Here is a 27,073-nt window from a genome sequence, read left to right on the forward strand (position 1 = left end):
GTTTTATCTCAATCCGTTTATCCATTGAAGCAATATTGATACGCCGCGTCAGCTGGTGTTTGGCAAACTTGTAGCCTGACATTGTCGTTAAACATCCTAATTCGCAAACATTTGTTTTCCTTTGTGTATTTAGTATTGAAGGACGATTTATGCGTTATCATTTATTATATTGTTTAAACAGACCCCAAATACACCTATTTGAAATACCCATTCCGTATCTACCTAAATAACTTAAAAAAATATTTTATTAATAGATGACTTATGCACTTATTCATTTAAGCCGTGTGCCGCAGGTTTCTCATATATTTCAAATCAAATTTACAAAGACATGTGACCTATAAGGAATCGAACTCGCGACGTGTAGTGCCCAATAATGAAATTGGCTTGGTGACCTACATATATGACTAGCTATCCGCGCAGGCAAACACCACCCAAAAGTACAAATTTTGATCAGCGAGTTTGTACGAACAGACGTATTTTTTTGGGAAATATTCAGACTTTAATGAAAATAACTTTAGCTGTTAAATAACTAATTATGAAGCCCATTCACTATAATTAGTTAGTCCGCCGCATTAGTTCATGATTAAGGAGTCCGTGTTGGTCCAAAACTAGTCGTCCTATCCCGATAAATACGTGTGAGTAAACCGTCATTAAATAATTAATCAGTCATTTCTTCTATTCAGCTCTACTTTGGTACAAATCCGATATACATTAGAAATAAGGCCGGTGTATGTTGTATTCGTACTCGTTACACCCACTCACACTAATTTCACTGTTTACGCGTGGGACGTTTAAAACATATCGATCAGTTTACCCGACCGCGGTTAAAACCTTCCTATAGTAATCTCGCAATGGAAACAGCTGTGCCAAAGTATTGATTAATGGTTTTACCTGGAACTAATCTCTCACACAGTTTTCCAACTTCCACTTCCATTTTATTTCAAACGTATGATTTATTCTGTTATCCACATAGGTGGTTATAAAAAATGTATCCTAACAACTTTTTCCACTCGATGTTGCTAAGCAAAGTCTTTGCGGTTTTTGGTTTAGTGCTAAGAGCTTAAGCAGGTATTAACATTATGTTTAAAATTTTCGTCAAAGATTACGTCATCTGAATTCAGGCTCTCTCGCCAATACCATTTTTACAATCCAGCGTTACTAAAAAGCGTCAAAATAATCAGATTCTGATAGTCTTACTAACGACCTTCCATTATAGCTACGTTTAGTGTATAACATAATAATGCCTTGCCTTATTAATATAATTTGGCCTAGTTGCTTATAGTGGTCATGTGAGCCGCAGTAAATGTACCTGCTACTGTTAAACTGGTTCGGGGAAAACCTCCACCATAAATATGACTTCACCTTAACTCATGTCTGATTCGAATAACCGGTCAAGTGTCCAACACGTACGTTAAAAATAGGTTAAAAAATCAAACTTGCGCCACCTACCAACCGATGCTTAACCTTGCTTTTTTTCTTTTGGCGTATACAGTAGTATCTCATTTGTTAACAAAATTGCCAATGCATAGTTGTGTGGTAGGAAATGTACCGCCAGACGGACTGGCCGCAGAACCTTAGTCACATTGGTCTATTTCTTTGGTTACGGTACCCTAATAACTTGCATGAATATTAGTATTTAGTACCTGTACAGCGGTAACCAATAAATTCCAAATGGTACAAACAGGCAACGAGGTCGCTAGAGGAGGCCAGACCAGACTGGCTCGCCGGCGGCGGCGTATCGACCCGCGTCTCTGGCAGACTGCCAGGCGGTCAGCTGGACGACTGTGTCTAGAATTCATTTCAGCTTTCGCTGGTAATTATTCCCTTTTGTTGTGGGGATTATGGATATTGTAGTTTTTGGTGTTTCCGAGATTAAGGCTGCTCAAGTTACACAGCTAAACTTTTGTGTATGTTTGTAAATGTGTCGCCAGATTCCCAAAGGTATTTGGCGTTGTTGATTTTGTGGACTGATATTTTCTCTTTGTTGAGCATTTATCGGGAAAATATTTGGCGTTAGGCTTTGTTTCGAGTTGACAAAACAGATGTTTTTCGTACGTGTCACATATGTATGTTACCCAGTAAGGTAGATGATGTCACATGCTAGATGACTAGGGAGGGATGCTCAACATTTTTCACCTTATTACGAGACAGTGTGATCCATCTTTTGTTGGCGGTCGTAAAAACCTTTTTGCACCCCTCATTTATCTCCAGATGTTTTGGGTACAATGTTGGGAAAAGTTATTACCTTAGAATATTTTTAGGTCGATCAAGTAACATTCTGTTTGCTTTTTACTGACATTAATCTGGATTTTTGTCTTTTATGTGTGTAGCAGATTTGTTTTTACGTTCAGATCATCATTACCATCCTAGCCTTTTCCCAACTATGTTGTCGTCGGCTTCCAGTCTCACCGAAAGAACGGAGAAGACTAAGACTGCCTGTTGACCGGCAAGACGATACCCTATTATTTATTCCCTTAGTAAGACTGGTGGTCATTTTCTAGCTTTTGAATATAACCGTACTGACTATCAAAGATGTATGAATAACAGCTGGGACCAATAAGTTACCATGCCTTCCGAAACACGGAGGAACTCGTTATGACATAGATGGTCCCGTCACCCTATTAATTTATTTAATACTCTCTTACAAATAAGTAAATAGCGGACTTAATGCCTGAAGCGTATCTATTTATAAGAATTACTCGTATTCATACATATGTAGTGATATTAATATTTGTTTGATTGCTGCTTGTCTCCTCTCTGATATCAATATACCATCTCAAAGAGGCTTCAGATCGATATTTCACTGTAAACTAATATTTGTTCTGACCAGCTACGTATTCTATATCATATGAGCTGCCATTTCCTCGTACATTTCGAACAATATTATGATGGACCTAAATATTTGTGGGTGCAAAAAAAATACAAAATATTAAAAGAGGAAATTTTTCGACTTAATTTTCTCATGTATTTTAATTACTTTTGTAAGTAACGAACGTGTATGTTTTCTATAAAACCTTTTCATCCATCGGTCCAATCAGGTGGGATTGTGTATTTATATAATAGGGCACAAATTGACAAGCAGTCAGTAGAGCCCTTAATAACAGGGCAACGCTACTCTGGACTTTTGTAACACGAAAGGTCTACTAAATATGTTACAAATATTCAGTTTGCGTTACTTCTTTCGATGAGGACAAATAAGCATTAAAAGTTGTCTATCGGGGGACAATTATATATGAAAGATGAAAGTTTAAACATCATTTGTATAGCCCACGTGACAGCCTATATTTTTTGCATGTACTAGACACAAACCTGTAACACAATTTTTCATCTTCAATCCAAGTTTTCATTAAAAAAGTATTTTTTCTGAACACATTTTAAATGTAGAAGCGTGTGAGTATATGGGTCAGGTATAACAAAGGAATCGCTGAAGCGATCCGAGCGACGCCTTCAGGAGACCGTACACCGCTCATAATACATGCTCTTAGCAAAGAAGGCTGTGTAAACCTGTACCTAAAATGGGAGTTAAGGTTGTGTTTAACTATAGCAAAATTTGGTATCCATGATTTTTTTTTGTTCCATACCCATGTTTTTTTTTTAAACGATTCCCTCATTAAGGATCTTATTCGTTGTCTCGCAGTCACGGAGGTTTCGCAAACAGTCAACACCAAGGCACAACATTGTTTTTAACCTTAATATTGTATGACAGCCCTATTTTCCTTTTCGCATGTATTATGCTTACAATACCAGTTGTCATGATTAAAAGATTAAAATGGTACTCTATAGTTTTAGATGTGAATGGAAATATTTGTCAAGTCACATCACGCTAGACCAGAGTAAGCTTGGATTCCTAGAAAAAGATAAAGCTCCATTTTGACGAGCTACTCGTAAGTCCATTGGACAAAACGAGAAAAAAGGTTTAGTTAAATTTTGTAATTAAGAAACATCAGTATTTTTCCATCTTAACATCCAGTTACTTATTTTGTTGGATAAACTAAACGGAAAATAAAATTTCTTCACAAATCACATTCAAAAGCTGCTCTAAAAATAATGCACATTTATTTCCCAGACGCTAACAACTATGTTTTCATAGCGTTTTCTTTAGACGTTCGTTTCTGTCTAAAGAGGTTGTGCAATATCCTGAGTTTGACTTCAATGGAATGTTTGTTTTGTTAAGACTGTTGATCCAGGTAGTGATTACAGATCTGTACGGAACAAGTTTAAAAACAAAGTGTTTTACTCATTATTAAATTATTTTTCATTGGTTCTCTATACAACATGTTTCACGAGATACCGGTCATATCCAACCGGTGTTGTACAGGACATTTCATTTTCTTTAATATAACTAGTAAAAAAATGGCTTTCCATGCTATTTTCAGAGTACCTAGGTTGAGCAAACGTCGGAACGGTCTTATATCTGATGGGTATCTATTAGTTTGCAATTGCAAATCCGACTCTAAATTGATCTAAAGGTGTCAGTTAAAAGTTGTTTTAGGAGAAAGTTATAATATAAATACCTCTTCATTTATAAATTTTATACGGGTCTGCTTATTCCACATTTATAACTTAATTCATTTTTTTCTTTTATTTTTTCTAAATAAATCCGTCATACGAAATCAGATTGTTTTTGTAAAAGTTCTCAGACACGTCGCTCCCTGTGATTTATGTCTTCAATAACGGCGAAACAGTTTTACTCATACTTTGAAAATACTTTTCGCAATCCCTTCTGTATTAATGTCTTTTTCTCAAGCGGAGTTTTATTAAAAATGTTCTTAGTTCTTCAGTGTCGACTTAATTTCTAGTATTTTTTTGGATGTTAACGGTTATAATCTGTTGTTTTTCTCCAATCAACTCTGCAGTCGTTTTTATGTTGAATATAAGTCGATAATCATTTTGTTAGAAATCAACGATTTATATTGTGTTAAGTTGCATTTCTGTATCGTAGGTACATTGTAACCAAATATTGTATTCTGATCCATGAGTGATGAAAGTAGCCTTATCTTCTGAGTAGAGGTTTCTAGAAATATCGATATCAACAGACACTAAATCTCCCTGGATCTTGTAAACCCAAGCCATATTTGATACTTCTTCGGTAGAACCAAGACAACCTCGTGGTGAGTCTCTAAGGATGCATTGAAATGGGAATTTGTGTCCCTGCAACCGAGAACAGATGTGACGTCGTCCATTTTCATCCATTTTTGCATCGTCAAACCTAGTTATTTAAGATGGTATAAAATATTACGTAACCAGTAACTGGTATTGGGTGCAATGTGCACTTGAGTTTTGAGCGCAAATGGGCAATGGTTTATTTAAAGAAAAGATAAACAGTACCAATGTGACGATCACTAAAGTATTTCTTGTTTCATGTAGGTAATTTTCGAGGTATTTAATTGAAACTGAAAAGTTAACGGACCTTAGACCTTGTCATTATTATTAATTATTCCGAAAAGTTTTATTTGATCAGATTCATATCTTAGCTCGAATAATCTCTAAACTGAATAAGTTTGCTAAACTTATATTGAAATTCAATCTGTTTCGTAGTCTGAGTGGACAGTGTAGATTTGTATAAGTTTGAATTACAATTTATATCTCGGAAAACCTTGAGACTAATACCACTAAAACCTCCTTTATTATTATTTTAAAAGTTTCAGAATATAAATGACATCTAATAGTTTGGAAAGTAAATCCCCAAGGTCGAAACAAGGAAAACACAGAGTCTAAAAACACAGAGAAAAAGTTGTAGAAAATGAAGGAAGAAATAAAAGAAATTGTGTTACAATGTAACATTCGTCAAACTAACAAATCTTCCTCTGCAATGTAATTCGTTGGCAATTTGCGTCTCTCAATGTTTGTAGCGTGTTCTTTCCTATTTAGGATTTTGTATGGAATTTTATTCGTTCAGCGCCATCTTGTGAAATAAAATGTATTTAACCGTCCGAATAATGTTGGAGAGAAAATTAAGGAAGAGAACTTTTTTTTTATAGTATATACATACAAAATGTAGTTGCTGTGTAAGTTGGACACAAAACCTAATAATAATATATTTTTCTCTCTCTCTATGCTGGACACTCTCGAATAGTCTTCGATGCAATCCCTTTTCCCAAACCAGGGCATGATTTCGGACCTCCCGGCGGCGTTCGGATTTTTTATCAGGTCCTTTCATGGTTTTAGTCTTTTATCTTTCAGTCATCATTATAAAATCAGTTTCCCAGCCATCTTCAATAATATTTTCATAAAAATATCTTCATCTTCGCAGTTTTAGCGTCAATTTCCCATTCACCCACTATTTCCAGATAAAACCTTTCGGAAATCAAAACTAATTTCTGAGGCTAAGTATATATTTCTCGACTTTTGTTCTAAGTTCACTTTATAGTTTTTTGCAACATAAAAATTCATGCTCGGGTAAACAGGTAAGCTCCGAGCAAGAACTATTTTCTCTTATATCTAGCTAATAAGGATACATATTATATTCAGTCACGTGCAACGTCATTTTGCTGCTGATAGCATAAAGCGGCAAAGTACCGTAGCACTCGAGGGTAGTGCAGCTGTATTACTTTGAAAAGTAATGCTTAAGCCTTTTCGTACTATGGAATATTTGTAAAAGTTGGTTTTGGTTATACAACGATATCTTATAGTATTTCAATTTCCTAATGCCGATGACACCAACAAAGTTTTCGATACCACGCTAAACCATGATTCGATCCCTACGTAGGACAACCATTTGCGTAAGCCTCGTATATTTTTCCGAGTCTGGTTGTGAAACCCCCGTAACACAGGATTACATTAATTAGCGGTAGAGTCCTTTAAAAAAACAACCTCAAAAAAGCAATTACTAATACTAAGCCTCTAGCTAAATTTGTTTTAAAGTCGCAGTAATATAGTACATATAAATTAACAGGACAGACATTCAACCGAAATCCCAATTATATAAATACAAAATCCAGTTTTAATTAGTTATTTCTCTGGGACACGAGTGCCAGTAATCTGTTCAGTGATGCGCGCCGGCTCGTGTGACCGCCGCGCTCATACGGGCTCTGGGAATCATTCGTTAGCGTGCTCTAATTAACAACACCAAGAAAAAAGAATAACAAAATAGTTTTTATGTTTTTTTTTTAGTGCAATGGAAACATTTTTACTATAAATGCAGTTGGCTCTACTTTGCTCAAGGCTCAAGGATTCTCATACACGTAGTTTAGAAAATGGTAGATTTTCATCTTTACTATAAAGATGAAACGTGCAGTGCAATTGCAATCGGAATACAGTTGCACTGCAAGTTTGGTTTGCGGTCGTGTCAACTGCAAATAGCAATTTGCAGATGGATTGCAGTTGAAATGCCATTCCTCTGTCTAGAGCCTAAGGGTTAGAAACTAAGATCTACATAACTAACCAGGAAAGAGTTAGCTTCAAAATAGTTTTAATATCAATTCCTGACATGATCAATTATCACGTAGGTAGCATAAATTCCATTCCTAGCTAGTTCAGGTCGCCACACCATTGCACTGGCCAACGACTCTACATTACATCAATGCCAAATGCTAATATAAAACCTTCAAACTCAGGGCAACACTTAATGAATCAGGGCGTGAACGAGTTAATGCGGGTGCCTTTAATTACCAACTTTAATAAGAATGAACTTTCTCTTTGTTCTTGTAAAGGTTGAATGGAGTAATATTGGCGATGAGGTTCGTTAAAAGGTGTCGGTGATTCCTTTTATGTGTTTACCCTAGTGTAATGTTGAAAAAATTGTTACTATAGGGCGTAAAGGTTGATCTATAATTATAAAAGGTTGTCTAATTTATTAGAGTCTGGTATATCACGCAGCCATTTCGTATTGTACGTGTAAACTAGGGTCGGTTTCTAGTATAGTCTTCGAGGCTTTGATGCAAATATGTCTTTTACGCAGTTGTTGAAATGATTTGTCAAACATTCACGTGTTTAAAGCTAGTTTGATTTATATGTTTTTGTGTGTCAGCGATTTTGTACTGGTTTAAGCAGTTTGAGTGGAAGCTTCAAGCAGTTCAAATTAACATGTTACGGTTAAAATCTTTTTTGATAATTTCGTAAAAGTCTAAGTTTTAAGTTAAATTTCATGTCGTCATAGCAAAACTCTTTATAGTCCTTTGAAAATAATAGAAATAAAGTTATATAAGATCTATTATCCTTTGCATGAAAAGCTGTGTTCTATATCTATAATAATAAATAAGCACACCTTGAAATTTTATATTTTCTTTTATATTACTGCATTGTAGTTTTACAGTTTGACTGAAGCTGGTGCTAAGACTTTTACTAAGAATTTCACGAATCTCTATATCCACTATTTTAACATAACAATACCTACATTATGAAGTGTAGCCATCGGGAATAAAACAGACCCATTATCACCGTTGCCGAAGCGAATTTCTGTGTTCCACACAATTTCGTTGACATTGGGAACTACATTTTCCCAGGCGCTACGTGCGTAGCGTTGTCGTAGCAGTTCGTAGAATATATTTATCGTAACGCAGTTACGTAGGTCCTTTATATCGGGGTTACATTTCCCATTGAGAGGGTGAATGGAGGGATGACTTGAGGGAAAGCGGGATTAGGATGGAAAGGGGTTTAGCGGCAGCTGTTTTACGACTGTTATTTAATGAGATTTTGGGTATATTCCATACAAAACAACATACGTCATTTGATGGGGTTTCGGGTGTATTCCATGGAAAACACATTTGAATCTGAAATTTATTGTCGTTTGTTAGTGTCTGAGTTAGTATAGTTGAGAAAACGAATAAGGTTTTGCACTATCCCACTTAATACACATACATTTAGGCTTTCTTTAACATTAAAAATAAAATGTTTTAGTAACAGAATTATAATGTTTTTAAAATAAAATCGACTGTTACATTAAGCTTTCTAGATTTCATGACTATAGTTCTAGGCTATCTAACATATTGTATTAAAACCTACTAACCTTTACTCGTATCGCTCAGTTTCCAGTAACAATAAATATTTAATCATTAATTAAGTGTTTTAGATCGTGTTCGGAACTTCACTAGTTAGTAATTCATTATTCTTGGAGCGGGCACGGGTAGTTACATATGTACAGTCAGAGTCAAAAGCCAATGGAACACTGATGAACTTATAAAGCTCTTGATAACAAGCAAATAAACTATCTTAAAATAAAGAAAGTGACAATTCTACAGGCAGAAAATCACAAATCTTAGTCACATAACAAAACCAAAGGTCATTTATCATATATTTAAGCGTTTTTTATTGAACAGTGCCTAATGCTGCTATTTACAATGGCCAATGAATGAATGGAAATTGCATTAAAGTAAAACTGATCACATTCTCCTACAAAATGATTAGGATAATAGCGTAATCAGGGACCAGGAATGTAGCTTGGTCATAAGGGGAGAATTTTACAAAAAATTAGCTGAAGACCATTTTTGAGTATATAAATTTGTTATTCTAAATTTTTTGCTGACCGTACATACGTAACTCGTCTGAGGCAGCCTGTCATGTTATCTGTTTCTGACGGTACCATTTAGACTTCAATATGTTATTAAACGGTTAGACAGCCTCGGTTAGCTTCAACTAAGTCATGTGTAGATATAGATAAGTGTTTATGTAGTGTGCTGGAGAAAATGACTTTGTTTTCTACTGTGTAGGTAGACACAAAAGCAATATGGACTTAGATTTTTAGGTATAAATCAAGTTTGGGTTTTATGCTAGTTTGTTGGTATCCCAGACTTCTACAAAACTATGTAATTAATCTTGAAAGGTTTTTCAAGCATACTTACAAACAAGAGCCTGTTAATATGGCAAACTTTATGGAAAAGAACAGAAATGTCTTAAGAAACTATCTCTTGTTATCATTTCTTCTTTTAATAAGTATTTTCTATCAGGGAAAACATATACAAACATTTATGCCATTCTTACGCCATCTTGCAAAAGCAAAAAACGCATTAAACATCTCAACTTAAATTAAAATGTAGGCAATAACGCATTCCTTGAAATTAATTTTCTAGAAACTTTAAAACTAAATTATCTAAAAACTATTCCAATCATTATGGAAACTAAATAGTGTTGACAAAATAAACAATTGAATAGTGCTGTGTAATTTGAACTTGGATCGTTCGTCGAGTGTTCGGGTGTGTTCGGGTCTCATCGTATAAGTTCGGACGACGTCGGGTGCAGTCGGACGGAGCCGAACGGAGTGGAGTGGAGGTGTAAGATGGAAGATAATGCTGACAGGCAGTGTAAATATAGGTAAGTGGGATTACTTTTAGCAATTATTAAATAACTTTAAGTGTTTTATCTTTAGGTACACATATTTTTTTTAGAAAGGCTGTGTTTTATCGACGGTAAACAAAGATAATCTAACTAGCGGCTACTGTTTTACTTATTAAAATAGGTTGGCCAATTTAAACCGTTTAATTCGTCATTCATCAATAATAATATGGAGAGCTAAATCTACTGCGACTGTGCTCTTGCCGATTCGAACTCAGCTTTAAAATTTGCAAAAAAAAATGATAAACAGCAGGAACACTTTTGTTTTCAAATATCAAAAAGAGCGACTATCAATCCTTGACACTACACACCGACATAACCTCAATTCCAAAATCTGTCGACTCTACATGTCCATAACTCTACGCCATCCTTACGTGTTAAATATGTACAGAGGTTCCGAGCGGTACCGTACCCAGTTGAAATTCCCTCTACACATGTTCGCCTCTGTCAAAGTCGACAGATTTCAAGTTGTTTCTAGATTTTCTGTGACCTAGACGCTAGACTGTACAGAGAACAAAGCTCGAATGTCAAAGGCATTGAATTCCATTTTAATGACCCCTCTGTAACTTCGTAGCTCTTGACAGACACAAAGGACTTTTTGTTTCAGAGTTTTAGTTAGTCATTACTTGTGATTGGAACTTATCGATGGAGTATAATAAAGGATAATTGCAGTAACATAAAAATTAAAAAAAAACCTCGGCAAAAAACTATAACTCTTACTGCTTTTAAATAGCTCGACCAATTTTAATTAAACATAGATTTTGAGTTTGGTGAACATCTCCGAAACTGTGATTGCTAGACAGTTAACATTTTTACAGATGATGTATTTCTGTCGTCCTTATAACAGCTAAATCGAGATTCAGCAACAGTTATTACATTCATTAATGTTTTAGACAAAGTATTTGTTTATTAATCCTAATTGTGCGAAATCTACTGTGTCGTAAGTCGGACTCGATTTCGAACGGTGGTTTTATGTGTATAAAAATATATACTTACTATGCTTGTTCATTGTTACAATTGAAATTAGCTTTCCAATCGCGCATTAAATTTAAATACCTTACCTTCAAATTCAGATTCCTAGATAGTACCTAAACTCCCAACAATAATTATTCACTTAAGTATTTGCAGAGAGAATAACTTCTATAATTTATGTAGGTAAGCTACGTTGCGTGAATACCCACGCTCTCCAAACCGCTCCAAACTTTATAATATTCCATATAACTTTAACATTTTCTTAAGGATACTTCGCTTGATAATGAATATGGGTAAACGGTGTTAGAAATTTCATGAATAAATGTAAGTTAATTTTGAAACAAGTATCTTTTACACGATGTTTATTTTCTTATTTATAAAAAGAGTGACATGCAAGTCGGGCTTGCAACACTCAGGGTTACGTTTAAATCGGTTTCAGAAAACGAGTTTTCGAAAGAACATTTTCACCCCTCATATTTAAGACTGCACCAATCATTGCTTAACCTCGTTTTTGAGGTTTTTATTTGTTGTTATAGCGGTCGTCTCACATTTTCAACTGTCTAGTTATAGCGGTTCATGAGATATAGCCTGGCGAGAGTTGGATGAACAGTAGGACATTTCGGTCTGGGTACGTAACTCAAAAAGAAATCGTTATTAAATAATAAAATTCATACGATTCAGTTATATTTGAGTAAAGTTAATCATATTGTGTTTAATAAGTTAGTACTACTGAAAGTTGAGGATAATTAAAATAGACATTGATAAATAATGAAAGATTTAATATTCCATCAAAACATAAAGGCGACATCTAGTTCGCAATTGAGGTTATAAGTCGCTATTGCTCGTAACATCATTTATCACATACTAACTAATGTTTTATTACTCTGTTTACTATTCTATCAACAGATTAATAACCGTAAGATATAGATCTTCTCTTTCCATACCTCTCTATCTAATGCAACATATAGCAAGGTGGGCCAAAACATAAATTATTTACAAATGAAAACTTAACAATTGATCTTAAATAAGAGCATTATTAAAAGACGAATATAGTTTAATGTTTAAGTAAATCTTTGAAGCCAAGCCCAACCTATCAAACTTTTAATTAATATAATTTTAAATTTAATAAACTAACAAATAAAGTTTTCTTCTCAGAAAAGCTTTTGCTGTTTTCGCGTAAATGAATGAGAAAATGCAGAGAATATTTTGTTGAGCGGTGTTTTTTTATTTAATATCATCTACTGACAACGTGCACCTCGCTTTTTATTTAAATCTTATCTTCTGAGTAAGATTTTTATATTAATAATATTAAAAACGTTTTAAAAATAAGCTCAGCTTTCTCATATCGCTACCTATAGAGACACCGTGTCGCGGATAGTTTTTACATTTTTGTAGTTTTTAATATTACATAAAAGGCATATTTCAGTTTTAAAGTGAAAGATCTTAAATATTTTTTTATCGAACCTGGCAAAGATATTCCTCCCTAACTCTCATGACCTTATCTTTGTCAATATCTTGTCACGAAGAGCCCTTAACAGGAACTCAAGTGATCTCAGAACGTTTACATATTCTGAGTATATATAGATCCATATATGCCTACCTACCTACGTATTGTTGTACATAGAGACAACAATAGGGTATTTGACTTAATCCAATAATGTAAATCTGTTAAGTCCACCTCACAAATTTCCAAAAAAAATACGTATTTTTCATTTTATTACAATATTAAAAAGTAATGAAGATAAACAGCACTTAAGTATGGCAGTGGGGGCTAAAAATATCACTTGCTTATAAAGAACGTACTGGTAAGTGACGTCACACGAGATTTTTAATCACCTAATCAATGTATTGTCATTAATCAATTTCAAAATATTTATACAACAACTTAATTCAATAATAAATAATTGTTAACGAAATAAAATAAATACGTATTCAATAGTTTTTGTAAATTTGTCTGATGAGCTAAAAAGATTTTCTTTTAAATACCTTATTACCAATATTATTAGTAGTTTCTGCTTGGTCGTCATAAAATTAATATAAAATACATTTTAAGCAACCAAAAGGACCCCATCCTCTAAAGTCAATGTTATTTATAACATCGGTGTACCTCTACAAGTTGGCTTCAATTGTTTTTGTAATCTACATCATAACTCCCACGCTTGATCACCGTCTCACTGTTACTTACTACTCTATCACTGTTATTGCTGAAAAGGGATGCTGCTATATCTAATGTAGAGGTCTATCTCGTTTCCACATCGGTTAAAGACCTCATTTCTCTTGTACGTGGTGGTCTCCTGAATGCGTGGGTAGATCTTATGAGTGTTTGCTTTCAATCAGCAGACGAACAAACGAACGTTATTAATATGTAAGACAATCTCAAGAAGATGGTTTTTGTCAATGTCTGTACAGTCGTGAACAAAAATGTTAGAAGAGTTTGGTCTTTATATGTTGAAGACAGTTTTATTTCATTCAACAAAAAACAAGAATGAGTAAGTATATAATTTTTGGCGGCAGATATTTCAGTGATATTCAATAAATAGCATATCAGTACTATTAATCATGAGCAGACGCGGCGGGATCGCGAGTCGAACTGTCGCGTCTGCTCATGATTAAGGACTCCGGTTGGGTCCGAAACTAGTCGGGCTACCCCGATAAATACGCGTGAGTAAACCGTTACATCATTTAATAATGAATCAGTCTCACGATAGTTATTATAAAAATATCAGTACTATGTCCAAATAATTTCAAATCAAATTTTAGCTCTATCACTGCAAGGCTCAAAATAGAGACAGGTAGGCTTTTAAGAACGAAAATGGCATGTTTAAGATCCTAAGATTCCCATGTCTTAGGACAAAATGTAAATTTTAACATTTAGTTTATACTTTTGTTGTGCTCAACTGTACTTAATACGAAATAATACATTTGTTTATTTTGTACAATGGGTATTAGGTTCGAGGTTTTTCGGAAAAGTTACAAGATACGTTCGTAGAATAAATATTAACGAAACGAATAATTGTGTTTTGCCCTCAGGCGTTACCGAGTATTGTGATATACTTTTGTTTTCATTATTTTCATGGCTCACGGCCGTAGAATATAAATGTATCATTACACACCGAATTTGACATGGTTTTGTTCCAAAAGAGCTAATAAAACGAGATACGTTCTTATTATTTTTATTTAGGCTTTGTTTTTGGCTCTATAAGAGGTGATTCCGTTTATAGCGTCAAAACAAATCGGTTTTCTTTTAGAGCTTCAGTTTTCCCCAATTCATTTGATCGGTTTAACCGGAAACATCTCAAGAACAACACTCTTGGCTCTCATAATATCATACTTAAAAAATGACTCAAGATTTATCAGGCAACGAAATATAAACTGTCGGTCGGTCACCGGTGACGGAACCTTATTGCTACCTCTAGTGAATTAGGCCTTTTATAAAAAATCATTTTAAATGACTTTCCTCCAACAAAAGCTAGAACGTATAAGTATAAGCCAACCAATCTCTGATTAAAATCTTATTGGAACGTCGCTCAAGCATTTAAAATCCAAGCTTATAATAGGCAGCTTATTTTTCTCGCGACCCTTTGACTCAAGGTCGATGCGTATTGATCCCGATTTCAACAGGAGGGGGGGGGGCAGGTCCAGTGTTAATAATAATTGGGACGTTTTCTATTATTCATGCTGCGTACGTAGATAAACTTTATAAATGTATGTATAAGTTAGTTGTGGGAAGTTCAATGGATTCATCTGATTTGCTATTTGCTTGGTGGTTTAGATCTGTTGTTTTGTTTGCAGTACGTATTTTGTACTATCAATGTAAGGCATTTAAATGAATATAATTATTATTTGTTAGGAATATATTACTTTGCCCATCAGTTGTGTAGCCATGTGTACTCATCTTAGTTTGAAACTAGATGGCGTTGCATTAAAGTTGTTATAATTTACTGACATATACTTGAGACCATTTCGAAGGATACATAGTTAAGCCAAGGTAAGTCAAGGTTTGTTTGCAGCTGTTTTACTATACCTACATACCTTGATGATAAATACTGTGTATATGTAAATAGTACTTGGGCTAAAACACCTGGGAAAAGGGAATCACATGGCTAAAACCATAACAATCCTTAAGCTACGACAAAACTTAGTACGAACAACTAAAATTAAAATAATTTATTGTAATACCTGATCACCGCAAGGACTAAAATTTCTTTTTTAAGTACTTCGGCCTCTTTAACATATTTAATCCTCGTTTCGCAGGGGGTTTCACGACTACATTCTGGTGTAAGAGATTGTGGGTGGTAAAACGGAGTTTTATGCTTGTCCTACCCGCAACACGTCCCTTCAGTGGGATTGGCGTGATGACTTCAAAAACTTGGCTATCCGTGCAGTCAGCTTCACTACTTCTACATTATTCGTGCATATGCTAGAACACATGCACTCAGTACCGCTGCGAATATGCCAGTATTCATTATTCATACCCCTCTGGCACAAATTAAGTCTGGACCTACCACCATCTCTTAAAGTAATATTGTTGCATGAGTGGAAGCAAGACAGCGCTCTACACAGCGTGGAGTGGCGTCCCGTTTGCACTACTAAGTACTGGTGTTGGAGACGGTGGGTGGTAGACGGTAACGGAGTTTAGTGGTTCTATCTTGTATGCGAAATTAACTTGAAGACATAGAAGATACAAGGTGTTACTAGGTTATAGGGATTTTGGTCAAATAAGTTTTAGCTTTTGAGAGCATTGTTTTAAAGTGTGATAGCTAAAGCTGGTTTTGAATGCGGATCGATAATGCAAGACCAGTAGTTCAGACTTGGTAACAAAAATCAAACTCGCCATTTGACTCGCACACTAGTATAAAACTATTTCTGTTACCCAATAGTTGTCATCCAAGGATTTTACCAAACAAAGATCTATAAATCTTTCACAGATCTAATCAAAACATCAATATTGGCTACAACACGCCACCGAGCCGTCGACGAAACTAACCTATTAATTTCTAACACCTTGGCATAAATCAATTATGAACGTTTAAATTGGCTCTACGTATTTCAAATTGAATTCGTTCAGAGGCTTGGATGCCTGCCGGCTGGTTGACAGCTGTCGGGTGACGCCCGAGGTCGCCTACGCTTGATTAAGTTTGTAAGCTCTCGTATTTTATGCTAACCTGGTACTTTGATGTAAGAGTGATTAATGTGCTATGTATATGTTTCGCTAAGGAAGTATTAAGCTATTTTTTTAACTTTTTATTTTGACTCGTAAAGTAGCGATGTATCTGCTTTAGCTTTATTCAATAGCGTCAAAATAGATTGAATTTAATTATTAGTTAATTCGATGAGTTATAAGAGTAGAAACTGAAATATAGAGGCGAGTAAGCAATTATTTTATCCTTTCACGGTTATATAGGAAACCTAAATTTATTCGAGGAGGAGTGGATACTGTACTTTCCATGTATCCACCTGTCTATGAGAACAATTTGATTGTTAAAATTAAAAATATAACAATTCCCAAAATATTTGAAGTGGTACATTTTGACGAAAAAGAAACACTTAATGGAGTTCAAATCGCATTTTCCTCATTATCATCTAGATAATGTTCTCCGGTCCTTTACTTTTATCTTCCCCTAACTCTTTTATTGAAATTAAATAAACGTAACCTCGACGGCTCAAGGACGCGGCTTGATTTACCGCTGTTTGTTCAACACTAGCGGCTGCCTCTTGCCTGATGTTTTCATTCAGGATTTACAGCTCACGGAAGATAAATGGCGACCCTTCTGTTTGTACGACTATCCTAATGTTGGCTCAGGATAAGGTGTATTCTTAATGCGCGAAGCATATTTTTGAGATTATATATTGTTGAGATCCCCAACTTTATCTGTGTAACTTTGGACTTTGCTTAGGCATTTGAATTAAACCCTTTTTTGTCGTTGTCTTTCTTCCAAATTCCCAAGACTCGTATAATCAGCTTAACTGAAAAACGGATTCCCCAGTTAACTGAGAAATTCCGTAAAGGTACAATCTTTTGATAAGAATTTTTCCCAGAAAAATACGATGTGTCCCAAAAAAGACACAGTTTATAAAAGGACACAATAATTTTATCTGATAAGTCCGGGACAGTCCCTTATCGAGCGGCGTCCGGTCCTATTTCCTAGATAAACCCTCGTCAGGAATGTCCGCCTTAATTTATGGATACCTTATTGTATAGCGATGTGTCTGATTCAATTAGGGATGTGAGATTGCGAAAGTTATTTTTGAGGATATTATTATATTGTTATAATTTTATTTACAGAGTAATTTGTTTAGCTATATCTGACTAATTTACGAGCTTAGTTACCGAAATAACGGCGGACGGATGGTTGTTGTTGTCTCCCTAACCCTCCCATCCCTAACCTTGCGGTACAAACGAAGATTTTTGTACCTTAAATTTTTCTTTCAGATAAAAGAACTTTTTTTTTACCTGTGGCGTTTCAATGAACGTATATTAATAAAATCAAATTAGTACATTTAAAACATTCCCCTTTGGACTTAGCACATCCAATAAAGTAAAAAGTATACCAAACTAAAAAATATCATCGTTTAAAAGAGCAAAAAATTCAAGTGAACATTCGTATATGCACAAATGCAACTTCGCTTCGGAATAGCATATCACACGTAACATCCACATAGCCGCCTAAGGCATCAATACATCGCGCTGTCAGTTTTCGATACCAACGGAATATATGAGAGGAAATTTATTCGAGTTTCATTCGGAAATTGTATTTCCATTCCTCATATAAGTTTACCTTTGGGAATACCACTACCTTTCATAGTTTAAAGGGTGAGTCTCAGGAAAAAACACACAAATTAAGGACGTCATTATCCTTATCAACTGGTTAATGGATCTTTAAGGACTTAAATGTTTTTCTCTTAGAAAAAACGACTCCCGAACTAAGGAATTGAATCCTTGCGTTACGGGGAATTTCACAAACTTTTAAGTCACATGCACAAAGTCATCCAGACTTACGACACTCACTCGTGGACCACACAAATATTTGTCCTATGACAGTAGTAAACATATTGTTACGCCGAGTTTTGCTCTACAAAAGTTTTAAATTGTGCTGTCAATTTCAGTTGGACTTTTCGGGGAATAAAAGTTAATTTTTTTATTGAAAATTTTAGGAGCATACGTGTTCGCCGGAAAAATAAAGTATTTTTTTTTTCAATTAACTGCCTTTCGCGGTTACGCTCGTTATATTTAACATCACGACTAAAATACGGTTCAAGTAAAAAAAACTCTATCGTTTTCACTTGAAACAAAATTAGTTTTGTGTGTCATTAAATGTAAACAGACCGTAAGATATTCCTACAAAATGACAATTTTTAAAAATATTGATGTTTAAATAGAGAAAAAGTGCACAAATATTTTACAATACCACTTTAATATTTTGATTAAATTAATCTTCACAGCTTCAATTCAACAAAAGTATTTTAACCGTTATTTGTAGCTGAAACGAAAAATTATTTAATAAATAAACATGATGCTGCAATCTGTTCGCTTTGTGTTCTCAATGAATATTCAACCACCCATTCATTTGCAGAATTGACTCTTGAACTTCAGTCCCTCTAAAAATACATTGTCAGAAATTATACAATCGAATAAAATACTTGGTATTTATGATGTGTGTCTCTCATATTATTTATCGGAAGCAGAAACAATAAGCCAATGACACTTTTACACATCCAATTCAATATTTTCCTTATTATTAATGCTAACTCGAATAATATAATTGAAATTAAAAATATCGCACGATCATTCATACTAAAATTCATTTCAACGCCGCAATGAGAAAAACTGACAATATTTTTCATAATTTATGGACCACTTAATATTATTCTGAAATCTTTATAAAGGTATAAGTGTACGTATGGGCCCCAGTAATGTCTCGTGTGGCCTCGAAAACTGAATCTTTATTAAGTGCCCGACTTTGATCGAAAGATAAAACTTTCGAGATTTTGGGATATTTTACTTTATCCTGTATCGAAACTGGGATTACCCAAGTTGCAGAGAAACGGAACAACAAGAATAACGTCAAAACAGCATTTGTGAAAGAAGAAAGAAGAAGTCTCTTTGATAGAGATACCGCACAATTTAATCCCTCTGCAACGAAATTTAAACAAAATTGAGCGTGATTCGGAAATGATCTCGTTCAATTTAATTGAATTGATGTTCGTTCGTTAAAAACGTTTTATGCACGTTTAATGGTTACGAACCCAAAAGATAAAAACGAAACCTTATTATTACGGCTCTTCTGTCCGTCCGTCTATCCATGAACCTAAATTACTGAGACAGTTAAATATATACAGGTGAGGTATTTCTGCTGCCGCCGTAACAAAAAACAAAATTTAAAGCAACGTTCAAGTTTGTTTCGGTCATAAATTAATTGCTGATTTAAAAATCTTGGTCAATTTTACGATATCCGTGCTTTCTATAATTTTTCTTAATTTATGTCTATGTTTAATAAAACAGCCTTGTGTTTTTGGAGAATATTTCCTAGTAACAGCAACTGGATCTCCAAATATTGACAGAACCTTTTGCCGAATGTGGGTGTATTCAATGCCTGCCTAGTTCCTTGAATACTGCGTAGGTAGAGCAAAATCCTTTAAAAATAATTCCGTATCCCTTTTATCCATCAAACAAGATGAATGTAGGCACAACCAAAAAGTTTAACATAATAGAAATGCCTTGGGATACGACAGTTTTAGGTACTTCTCAATAATCCCAGAAGACAACTACATTTCTTGCGGCTTTAACATTTATAAGTGTCTTTCACTTGTCGCGGAGGAAATCCCTGGAGTGCTGGAGTTGAGGGTTAATAAAACCCGTCAAGTACGAGTCGGTCTCACGATTTAGGTTTCCGTGCCTATGGGGCAAAGAAAAACAATTTTTTAACGGTTAAGGTTTTCCCATCAATGATCGCATCAACTGCTGCTAAATCTCCATTTTGATTTCATTGTTATAGTGTCAATAGAAATACAACATTTTAGAAATTTTTAACTCTCTTTATGTATAGCCTACTGACAGACAGATAACTAGGGCTAAAGGTTCCGTTTTCACCCTTCGAGTAGGGAACCCTAAAATGAACCTCTTGTCTTTATTCTGGGGACAGCGAAGCGTGTAAAGCCCAGCGCGTCGGCACTTCATTCTAATATCCAGCGACTTTACGCTCACTGGGATCTTAGGGTTGGATACACCGACCATTGTCGTATGACAGAGATCGGATGAAGAAGGCATTTGTTTTACCACCTGTGGGCCTGCAAAACTGCAATGACTATACGGATAGCCTACTGGTCATAACGCCAAACCCACAGAATCTAGGTGTCTTTTGCATGTGACTTGAATGTCTGGAAATCCCCCGCGAGACAAAGATTAAATTTCTCAATGTAGTTAAAACCGCAAGGTCCGTGCCTTACTTCCACAATTACAATTCCATCGTCCTTATCCAAGTCATCCTTATTGGTCACCTTTTTTCTTCCGTTTTTGAAGCTACATATATTTTTTACAGAGGAGGTTTAGTCACTGTAACAACAGTAAACATACCAATCACCAATTTCAACTTTTATCCAATGCAGTGGCTGGATGTAAGTCTGTAAACAACCGAATTTTACGTTAGGATCGTTCTACAATTATACCCTGATACAAATGTATGAAGAAGTGAAAGTAGCAATTTCAGTTTTCTAAAATGGTAGGTAATTACAACGGTTATCTGTAAGAAACCAGTAGCTCGTTATTTATGAAGCCGCGCGGTCGAGCGTCGCGGTAAATTCGCATAGCTGTGTGCCCGCAGCCTTAACTTGCCTTAACAGTGGCACGCGATAGCTGGGGGTTGAGCGACTCGCTAAGCCGCCCTTGGCCCCGTTCCCTCGGTCGATAGCACCCTCACCGATTTATTGTAAGGCATTTTCGGGTTAGAACAGCAGCTGATTTAGTTTGCTTGTCACAGGTCACTTGTTCCGACATGTGGAAATTATGTGGATAATGGGGGTATTATTATAATAATAGTGTATTTATTTAGTTTGTTTTGTTTGTTTGAGTTACGTGTGTATAAAATGTTAAGCTATGTGAAGTGTAGAGTAATCCAAAGTATTTAAACTTGGAAGCAACGATGTGTAGAAGTGATGCCGGCGACAGCGTATCAGGTAATCTCATCTTGCTAACTTTTCTAAAAGAAAGTTAGTTCAAGTAGTGCCGCTTTCGTTCGGAGCTACTTTTACCTTCTATTCTATAACACGACGTTGAATAAAACCAGAATTTTCTCAGCGTTCATTTTAATTTTTAATCCCATTTAAAAAAGACGTAACATTTTTTGCCACCTGATTTTCCCTAGTGCTGTTCCTAGTTTCGAAACATGAATTTCAGGCATTATTCATTCATGAACCTACACTACCTAAATCCCTGAAGCGCTGTTCTGACTTTCGCAGCGTATTATTACCTCCTTTAACAAAACTAAACTCAATTTCTATAAAACGAAACAATTTAAAGCGAGACTTGAATGTCAATGCATTTTCTCACCAGTTTTATGAGAAAATGGCGTAATGAGGTCTATAATACAGCCTCTTTGATGGAGCATAATTATTACCCTTGTGACTAACGTTTCAGGAATACTAATAGGTCCATTTCAGTGCTAAGTTGAGGCTAGAAGCACTGAATTACTTAATAACTTGGAAGAAAAGTTGTTAACGGTAGTTTTATGCCTAATACTGATAAAATTGGCTTTTTTGGGTACTGAGAGGATCTAATGAGTTATAAAAGATGTAATTCATCATCAATGTAATTATAAAAAGCGTTTTGTTTAATACGTATTTACGTGAATGTTTGATGCTGCGGTAGACTAGTTATAAAACCGCAGGATTGCGAAGTCAAAGGTTTCGAGGCCGATCCCAAGGTGCGCATCTTGGTCAGTAAATCACAGAGTGGCCTTTGTGAAGTACTGACGTTTGACGATGTAGGATAATTTGACTGTCTATTAGTCCTAGAATCCTTAACTACATTAAAATTTCAGAATTCGTGTTCAAATTAATAATGTTACAATTGTTGTCCACAGAACCTCCCTCCCAGTGGCTCAATTTAGCCGCGGCGACTTCTCCCTCTGGTCTGTATTGAAGAACTGCGTCGGTAAGGAGCTGTCGAAGATCACGATGCCGGTGGTGTTCAACGAGCCGCTGTCGTTCCTACAGCGGATGCTGGAGTACCTGGAGTACGCGCACCTGCTGCGCATGGCCTCGGAGCAGACCGACCCTGTGGCCAGGATGGAGTATATCGCTGGTAAGGTTTTAGCTAACTTCAGGTTCCTTGGTGATTACATTGCCGTTCGTCTATCGCCTCCCCTTGTCGACGTAGTTTTAGGGTAGTTCAAATAGGACCAACGTTGACAACACGCAAGCATCTGCTGTCAATCCATGACATGGTAATATTAAGTATCAATTAAAAGGAGACAATCTGGATGTTGTTATTGGCAGTAAGTTTTTATATCTATGTTTCTTTATATGGCTATGTTGGTTTGAAAGATTATAACAGATCCAAACGTGGGAAATAGGCACATTAACAAAAAAAAAATCGTTACATGATCAATTATCACTTTTTTCGGGTCAAACAGTTAAATCATGAAATGCTTACATTTCTGAATTGCAGCGGAATAAGAGTTCCTCAAAACGTTAAAAAAATTCTACATCCATTAAATGAAATGCTTTATAATGAAAACCTTATCAAGACCCTATCAACAGGCTAAAGAAAACCGTCATCAAGCTATTTAACTATGGATATTTTCCTCGGCTATTGTTAAACCAACAATACAGAAGACTTAACAAAAGCCCTCATCGCCAGCAGAATGTGTGTAACCAATATTGGCTATTGTATCTAGCCCAACATTTTTAACGCCCCTTATATTATATTCTATACCCATTTCGAGGCAACAAGTGGGCACTTATGTGGTACAGATACGCTTGAAAGGGAAAATTGCGAATAAAAAAGTTTGTGGCGTTTGAATTGCTCTAGGTTTAAGTGCTAAGTGGCACACGTTTTTTATTTTTAGCACTCAGTATGAGTGTTCTAAAATTCAACAAATTTTCGTTGTCGTTGACCTTAATTACTAATGCGTGACCATTTTACATTTCCCTCGGTTGTAATCTGAATTGAGTAAGTAATTAGGAATTTTGTTTTGAGGTTTTAAGTATATTCTCGCGGTCAATATTAATATTTATTGTCAATCATCATCAACCAATTATTTGAAGGCAATTTTTTCTTATAACAGTGTCTAGAGCAAATTTAAGGACGAATTATTTACTTTAATGTTTAGACAAAAGAGTAGCAGCCTACATTATTCATGTGTACTCTCTCGAATTTATTACTTTTTTAATATCCTTCCTCGTATGAATCTCTGTTCATAAAATTCCACTTGAATTTTCAAGGAAGGCAAAAAACAAAACTCGTCGAGTCCATCAGATTACAAATGACGATCGTTATTCCTGCTCGTAACAATTTAGATCGAAATAACAAGATATTCTATACTTTGGTGTCCAATTTGTCCTTGAAATATTTAGCCAATGTTTTTCGATGGCGCAGACCTCATTATTTTCTATGTGCCAGGGATAATGAAGGAGATTATTCCGTCTCTTGCGTTTGACAGCCTCTGATCTTATCTAAGAAGAATTATTTCGCGGTATCTTCGCGTCTGGAACTATTATGTCTGATAATACGTTTAGTGATATTAATTTTCTTTTAGGTTTGCTTGGAAATTTTTGTTAGTAGGACTTCTTTTAAATTACGAATTAAAGAAATTCGTCTCTATTGTGTTCAGTTTTGTCGTTATCTGACTAACGTAGCTCGCTAACTATTTACGTGCTTGCTAGGTAATCTCAACGGCAGGATGCAGTTTGAAACGTGCAACTGATTTAGAAATTCTTAAGCGCAATGCACCTTCAAATTTTCATAATGACAACAGTCCAGCCTTAAATAACTCTTTGTTCAGGCACTGGTGTATAAAAAAAGAGGACTTTATTTTCTCAGTTCACTTTACAAATATCCTTATTATTCCATAACTTAACCTTGTTATTCCAGCATTTGCTGTCAGCGCACTAGCATCGAACTGGGAGCGCCTGGGCAAGCCATTCAACCCCCTGCTGGGAGAAACATATGAACTCGAACGTCCTGAATTCAGAGCTGTTTGTGAACAGGTATGTTATTATTTATTAAGCAGAGATAAATTACATAGGAAAGTGTGCTAAAATAATAGCTGACGCTATATAGAGCACCAAGTATTTAAAATTATTTTGGGAAAACTGAGACTTAAGATTGTTCCACAAAAATGTCCAACAGGTATTGTGTGGGTGGCATTGGGAGTGTGACTCCATGAACATTAAAGTAACATCTATATCCATTTTAAAACTAAAGAATCTGGCGGATCGTTCGTGTCTCAAAATTACTAGACAGTTCTCCAAATCTTTAACCTACAAAATATCATGTTTTCCTCCTTTTACACCAGGTGTCCCACCACCCCCCGGTGTCAGCCTTCCACGCGGACAGCCCTCACTTCGTGTTCCACGGCTCCGTGCATCCCAAGCTCAAGTTCTGCGGCAAGAGCGTCGAGATACAGCCCAAGGGACACGTCACTGTGGAGTTGCCAAGGTAACTGCTTTCGGAATATAATACGCTTAAATAATGAAGCAATGTTTAAGAGAATGTTTCTTTTAAAATGCGACTCCTGACAAAGGAACTTAAAAACGAACACGAACAGACATCGTACACATACCACGCGATCATGTTCTTACACCATTTATGTTATGAGCCAAGTTTATTCAAACTATTAGCTATGGTTCCATATCCACTGATGATGATGTTATTACCTTCCCTTGCCCGTCATTACTAGAAATTGTATTATTTTTATATCTTAATAGTTACACAAAAGCCCTCGGACCCGAATAAACGATCGCATTTGTAGACCGTGAAATAACACTCAATTTACATGGCCATTTTTGATATTAACAAAAACTATACCGTATTCCAATACCAGTAAAGTATATTTTTAAAGTACCCGAACGTTGTCAAGTTAAATATCTGGCTAGTCTGGAAGTTTAGGTAGGATTTTAAATTGAAAATTTTCGCAAATATTTGGGAAGCAAATTGCTTCTCGTTCGGATAACAAACGGCTTTTGGTCCACCCGATACCTACTGTCATTATTTGAATTTGGAATTACATTCCATTTTTTGTTATCTAACAGGGAAAGTGGCCAGTTTACAGACAATTCAGATGACTTTATAGATGATGTTTTTTGGACATTATTTAATTCTTAAGTTATTAATAATTTAAGTTTATTTTTGGCTAGCTTATGTTCTTTTACATGTCGCTTATTTTTGTGTTTCGGACCCAACTTGGACCCTTAACCTGAGCTGGCTGGGTGGCGGCCGGATCACGAGTTTTCAAGCCTTTTAGATTATAGATTAACTTAGAACTATGCTTAATCGACGCTTCAAAAACTTGGAAAAAAACATTTCAAAGATGTTCATATTTAAAATTATAACTTTTAAATGTTTCCTCTATCGTTCAGGTGGGGTGAAGCCTACACTTGGAGTAACGTGAACTGCTGCGTCCACAATGTGATCGTGGGCAAGCTGTGGATCGAGCAGTTTGGAGCCATGGAGGTGACATGCCACGGCGGTGCCGGCCTGAAGGCCAACCTCGTGTTCAAGCCGGCTGGCTTCAATAACAGGGACCTGCATCGAGTTGATGGCTTCATTGTTGATGCTAAGTAAGTGGTTACGTATGCAGGTTATAGTAGCTCGAATTTGGTATTTATACGTCATGGGATCTTGACAATTTACATTTGCACGTGTTGTGGGTTTAATAAAAAAGTAGATCAGTGTTAAATTGCATGATGACATACTTTTGCATTGTTATACAAGCAATGATTCCCATTGGTTTGGCGAAATCCGGAATGTAGAAACACATAAAGGATTCAAATTAACTTTAATGTCAAGTAGTACAAGTCTGTCTCAAACATTCCAGTAAGAAACGCATCAAGTTCCTGTACGGCAAGTGGACGGAGTACATCAAGTGCTGCAGCGCGGCGGCCTACGAGCAGTGGGCGAAGGAGAAGGGTGACGAGGCGTCCTCGCAGACACCCTCGCACACGCCCAAGAAGATGCTCGCCAAGCTCAACAGCTTCAAAGTTGGGGCGCTGCGCTCCATGTCTATACAGGATGTAAGGATCTATTTATGCTTCTGTAATTGATTTGATTGGTTAAGAGAAGTGGAAAGGTTTATCTGCTTTTGTTAAGAATAGTTGTCCAAAAGATGATTAAGATGAGAAGGAAAAGTGTTGTGATACAATAAGTGGAAATCGCTATTTTCAATTTAGAATACCAAAAATTTGCTGAAGGGCTAAGAATAACGCCAGAGATTCATCTCTCTAAGCACTTAGATTTTTAATCATTAAACTGTTGTACTCATTAGTAAATTAGTCGATAGTATAACGCAGATACGGTCGACAGAAGAACGAAGATATAAAAATATATTACATTCCCATTTTGGATCATGGAAACCTGCTCAACTTTACTATGATTGATTGCAGTCAGACGATGCTGAGAACTCGGAAGACGTGCCGAAGTCGGACGACACGAACAACATCGACATCGCCGGCTCCGTCACGTTGTGGGAGGCCAGGCCAAGACCAGCCACCAGCGCACAGGTAAACAAGGATTAAGTATAATTATCTTCTTTTATAAGAAGATAGTGGAAAAAAAAGTTTTCGCAGGCGTAGGTACCTAATTCAACTTCTACGCTTTGTTGACCCTAACAGTGAA

The 27,073-nt window shown here is 35.8% G+C and overlaps 1 protein-coding gene across 1 annotated transcript in view; it reads left to right on the forward strand.

Annotated features, from left to right (window-relative positions):
* The window catches only part of LOC113501851 (oxysterol-binding protein-related protein 1), a 45,215-nt gene that overhangs the window by 15,850 nt on the left and 2,292 nt on the right, over positions 1 to 27,073 (forward strand). The window contains exons 2-8 of the mRNA XM_026883143.1: positions 10,008 to 10,248; positions 22,320 to 22,540; positions 24,332 to 24,447; positions 24,756 to 24,898; positions 25,819 to 26,019; positions 26,277 to 26,472; positions 26,842 to 26,958. Coding sequence (XP_026738944.1) covers positions 10,214 to 10,248; positions 22,320 to 22,540; positions 24,332 to 24,447; positions 24,756 to 24,898; positions 25,819 to 26,019; positions 26,277 to 26,472; positions 26,842 to 26,958 — 1,029 coding nt within the window. The 5' untranslated portion in view covers positions 10,008 to 10,213. The remainder of the gene's footprint in view (positions 1 to 10,007; positions 10,249 to 22,319; positions 22,541 to 24,331; positions 24,448 to 24,755; positions 24,899 to 25,818; positions 26,020 to 26,276; positions 26,473 to 26,841; positions 26,959 to 27,073) is intronic.

This window comes from Trichoplusia ni, chromosome 16 (assembly GCF_003590095.1).
Source record: "Trichoplusia ni isolate ovarian cell line Hi5 chromosome 16, tn1, whole genome shotgun sequence".
Classification (NCBI taxonomy): domain Eukaryota; kingdom Metazoa; phylum Arthropoda; class Insecta; order Lepidoptera; family Noctuidae; genus Trichoplusia; species Trichoplusia ni.